The 3,219-nt window shown below is 42.5% G+C and overlaps 1 protein-coding gene across 1 annotated transcript; it reads left to right on the plus strand.

The window, feature by feature from the left end:
* The first annotated feature begins 215 nt into the window (after positions 1-215).
* LOC146019559 (uncharacterized) lies at positions 216-2,793 on the plus strand. The gene is made up of 2 exons (XM_083152062.1): positions 216-320; positions 2,120-2,793. The coding sequence occupies exons 1-2, from the start codon at positions 254-256 to the stop codon at positions 2,698-2,700; spliced, it is 648 nt and encodes a 215-aa protein (XP_083008188.1). The 5' UTR covers positions 216-253; the 3' UTR covers positions 2,701-2,793.
* Positions 2,794-3,219: the final 426 nt, after the last annotated feature.

Here is a 3,219-nt window from a genome sequence, read left to right on the forward strand (position 1 = left end):
TCTCGTTCACTATGCACAGCATCACGGACTGTTACTGCTCCTCGCCATTCACAGAAATCATCTGCAACGGCTACTGTGTCGGTGGCCCCTCAGGACAGTGATGTTGAAATTATAGGTAAATTAATCCCAAATTTATTAAATATACAAATTACATGTGATAACACAAGTATTTTATGTTGCTTTATGTGGTGCAATGTTTGCTTCCTATGTAGCAACTGAATGTGAGCCCGAATCATCTCCCACACTTGGGCCAATGAACATCAGGACACCGGTCATGAGCCCACCACAGCAAGGATCACAAGAAGCAGACACCCATGAAGGTAACAATATATAATGGTGCAAATACCACATAACACTACCCGCTCCAGGAGATACACAATGCTTCATTCCTGCACTCCCATCTCATGTATGTTTAAAGCTGTATTCAAGTCCCAAATGTATGATCTCGCTACTTCAGCACAGGTGATGGTAATCATACATCACTAGGGAAGTGCATGGACATAACATTATGCCCCTCCTGTAGTGGCCAATGTTGTCACCTGGTGTTATTGTATGGTTGTGCTAATGTGCGCACAATATAGTTGCATACACACACACAGATATTCTGTCTGATGTATCTGTTGTGTACAAAATACATGAGCCTTATGGTAGCATTTCTGGATCAAAAGTACTACAATAATTTAAATGCTCAACCTATACCATAACAATGTGACAAATGGCATATATCCTAATGTAGGAACCAATTTGGCAGACTCATCCCTCTTTCCAACCGTTTGCCACCATTTCGGCCCTTGTAATTACCTACATGACTTTTGCAGATTTATTTCACAACATTTACATCAAAAATACCATCTAAAAGTGTGTAACGAACTTATAACCCTTTACAGCAAATAACATAATCGTTGCTCATAACCTTCACTACTAATTACTGCTTGTCCACTCCTAATTTGACACACCCTTGTTTGCAGAGCTCATCACTGCAGCAGCTGCCATCATTTATTCATTAGTGTGAAAGTGGTGAAGGTTACTGCTTTTCATCCTAATTTCAGCCATTTGCCATACAGTGTTGTCGGCATTATAGCCACTGCCTGTAGTTTTTATTGAACATGTGACCTGCTCATTGAATGTGTATGAATGGTGTGCATGATTTTGTTTTTTTATTTTTTGGAATCACAGGTTAAATCACATACATTTATGGTTCACTGTGTGAGTGCTTCATGTGGTGTTTGGATGATCCATCCTTATAACTGGACAGACACTATTCTGGCCACAGCACACAAAAATGTCACATTAGCAAATTCCCAAACCATGTGCAGTGCAGGTGGGTCAGATGTAACATGGATACAAACATTTGTCATTTGTGTATGTGTTACAATTCATGTGTAGGCTAAAGAATCATTTTAATGTCATAAACACGGCCCTTTACATTTCGGCTTCAACACACCCAAGTCAAATGTATCTTTCTCTGCACATGTTACATCTGGCCCACCTGCACTGCACATGCTTTTAGCCATGTTGTTGACAAATGTGAACTCCCATCATAAAACAGTAATAGCCATTATGCAACGGTAACACACACACAATTTGGACAGTACAAATGGTATATGGACTCCGGCCGCAGCACAGCATGTTTCCATACCTGACCATAATTCTGCTTGGCTAATTACCCATTATTTGTTAATGGACCGTCAAACCTATAAGGACCTTTTCCCACAGCCCCTTTTTAATGGTCATTAACCCATATCAATGTTTGTGGACCCACACTCACAGTAAACCAATTATCAACACCTTTAAAAGGAAAGCAAATTTTTTTGGGGGGGCTGGGGGGGGGATACATTTGTAATGAAATGTAGTATTGTCCCCACATCATAATTGACCATATTGACATTGTGTGGAACGTTTAAGTAGTGTCAGTGCATTGTACAAATACAACAGATGTAGGTGCTATTATCACATCTCGGATGTTATTGTCATCATAGGCTTCATTAGCATTGTAACATATTGGAGCACTAATAATAATTATTCTTACATAATTGATTTATAGTCAAGTGATCTTGCTTTTGTAAGACTGGACACTGCAAATGTTGTAACACTAATGTTATCTTTGTCAATTGTATAGGTGGTGCCAATCCGGAGCCTGAGGCAGAAGACGATGCGTGGCCAATGCGGGAACACACCCCATCTCCCCGAGCCAGGCGAATGCCACATAGCCCCCAGCTGACTTTCAGCCCCGAACCCCCGGCTGGTGGTGTTGCTGCTGATTTCTTTATGAATTGGGCTGCCCATCAAGCCCGCTGCGAGGCAACTTTCAAACGGCAAGCTGCTCATCTCGAGAACATATATGTAGAAACCGGACGCATTGCACGGACCCAGGCACTCCTGCATAAGGACAACCGGGCCTTGTTAAAATCTGTGGCGGCAATGCGGCTGGAGCAGGCCACTTATCAAAACCGCATGATGTCCATAATGGAGGCTTTATGCCAGCAGCATACCAGCCACACCCGCATACTTGAGGACATTTCCGTCTCCTTTAGAGAGCGGAATTTGTTGGCACAGCACCAAAGCCCTACCTCCCAGAGCAGCAGCACAACACCAGCGTCAACTCCCCTCCCTTCACCACCACGCCGGTTGACCCGCCAAAGCCACAAAGAAACCCCCAATGTAAAGGGGTCAGGGGCTTCGAAGCGTGGGGGCAAATGATGTGTTTTTACGTAAATGCTAACAAATTGTCAATCCACAAGTAAATAAGTTTGCAAAAGACCTCATCGCTTTGTTATTAGCCTTTATTGACCCCCAGCACATACACCGAAATTATGGTGACATTTTGCAAGGAGTACTAAACACTATGGAAAGCTCTTCCCAGTACACATGGGCCAAACAGTCCAATGTATGTGTTCACCCACATACACCAACATCTCAATTTTACATTTATCACATGTAACATTCACATCATATAAAATCCAGAGGTAGGCAAAGGAAATCAACCTGTGTATTCACACCATACAACACCTATTAAGGGAAAAGAAACCATTAGCAAATGCAAATAAACCACACACAGATACACATATATATATATGGAATCGGTACATCTGTCAGAATGCACTTCGGGCTACAGTCATTAGGTCGACCCCATTAGTTCTAGTGGCAGGTAGGTGGACATGCCGTAAGGTTGATTTTGCATAAAGGTCGACATGAGGAAGGTCGACTGGTCATACTGTC

Source organism: Crinia signifera, chromosome 7, assembly GCF_055691185.1.
Source record: "Crinia signifera chromosome 7, ASM5569118v1, whole genome shotgun sequence".
Classification (NCBI taxonomy): Eukaryota; Metazoa; Chordata; class Amphibia; order Anura; family Myobatrachidae; genus Crinia; species Crinia signifera.

What these genes read in the sequence shown, in the direction of transcription:
- LOC146019559 (XM_083152062.1), top strand. Translation starts at nt 254, where the DNA reads ATGAACATCAGGACACCGGTCATGAGCCCACCACAGCAAGGATCACAA. An exon ending in AGAAGCAGACACCCATGAAG is followed by an intron (nt 321 to 2,119) that starts GTAACAATATAT and finishes TCAATTGTATAG; the next exon opens with GTGGTGCCAATCCGGAGCCT.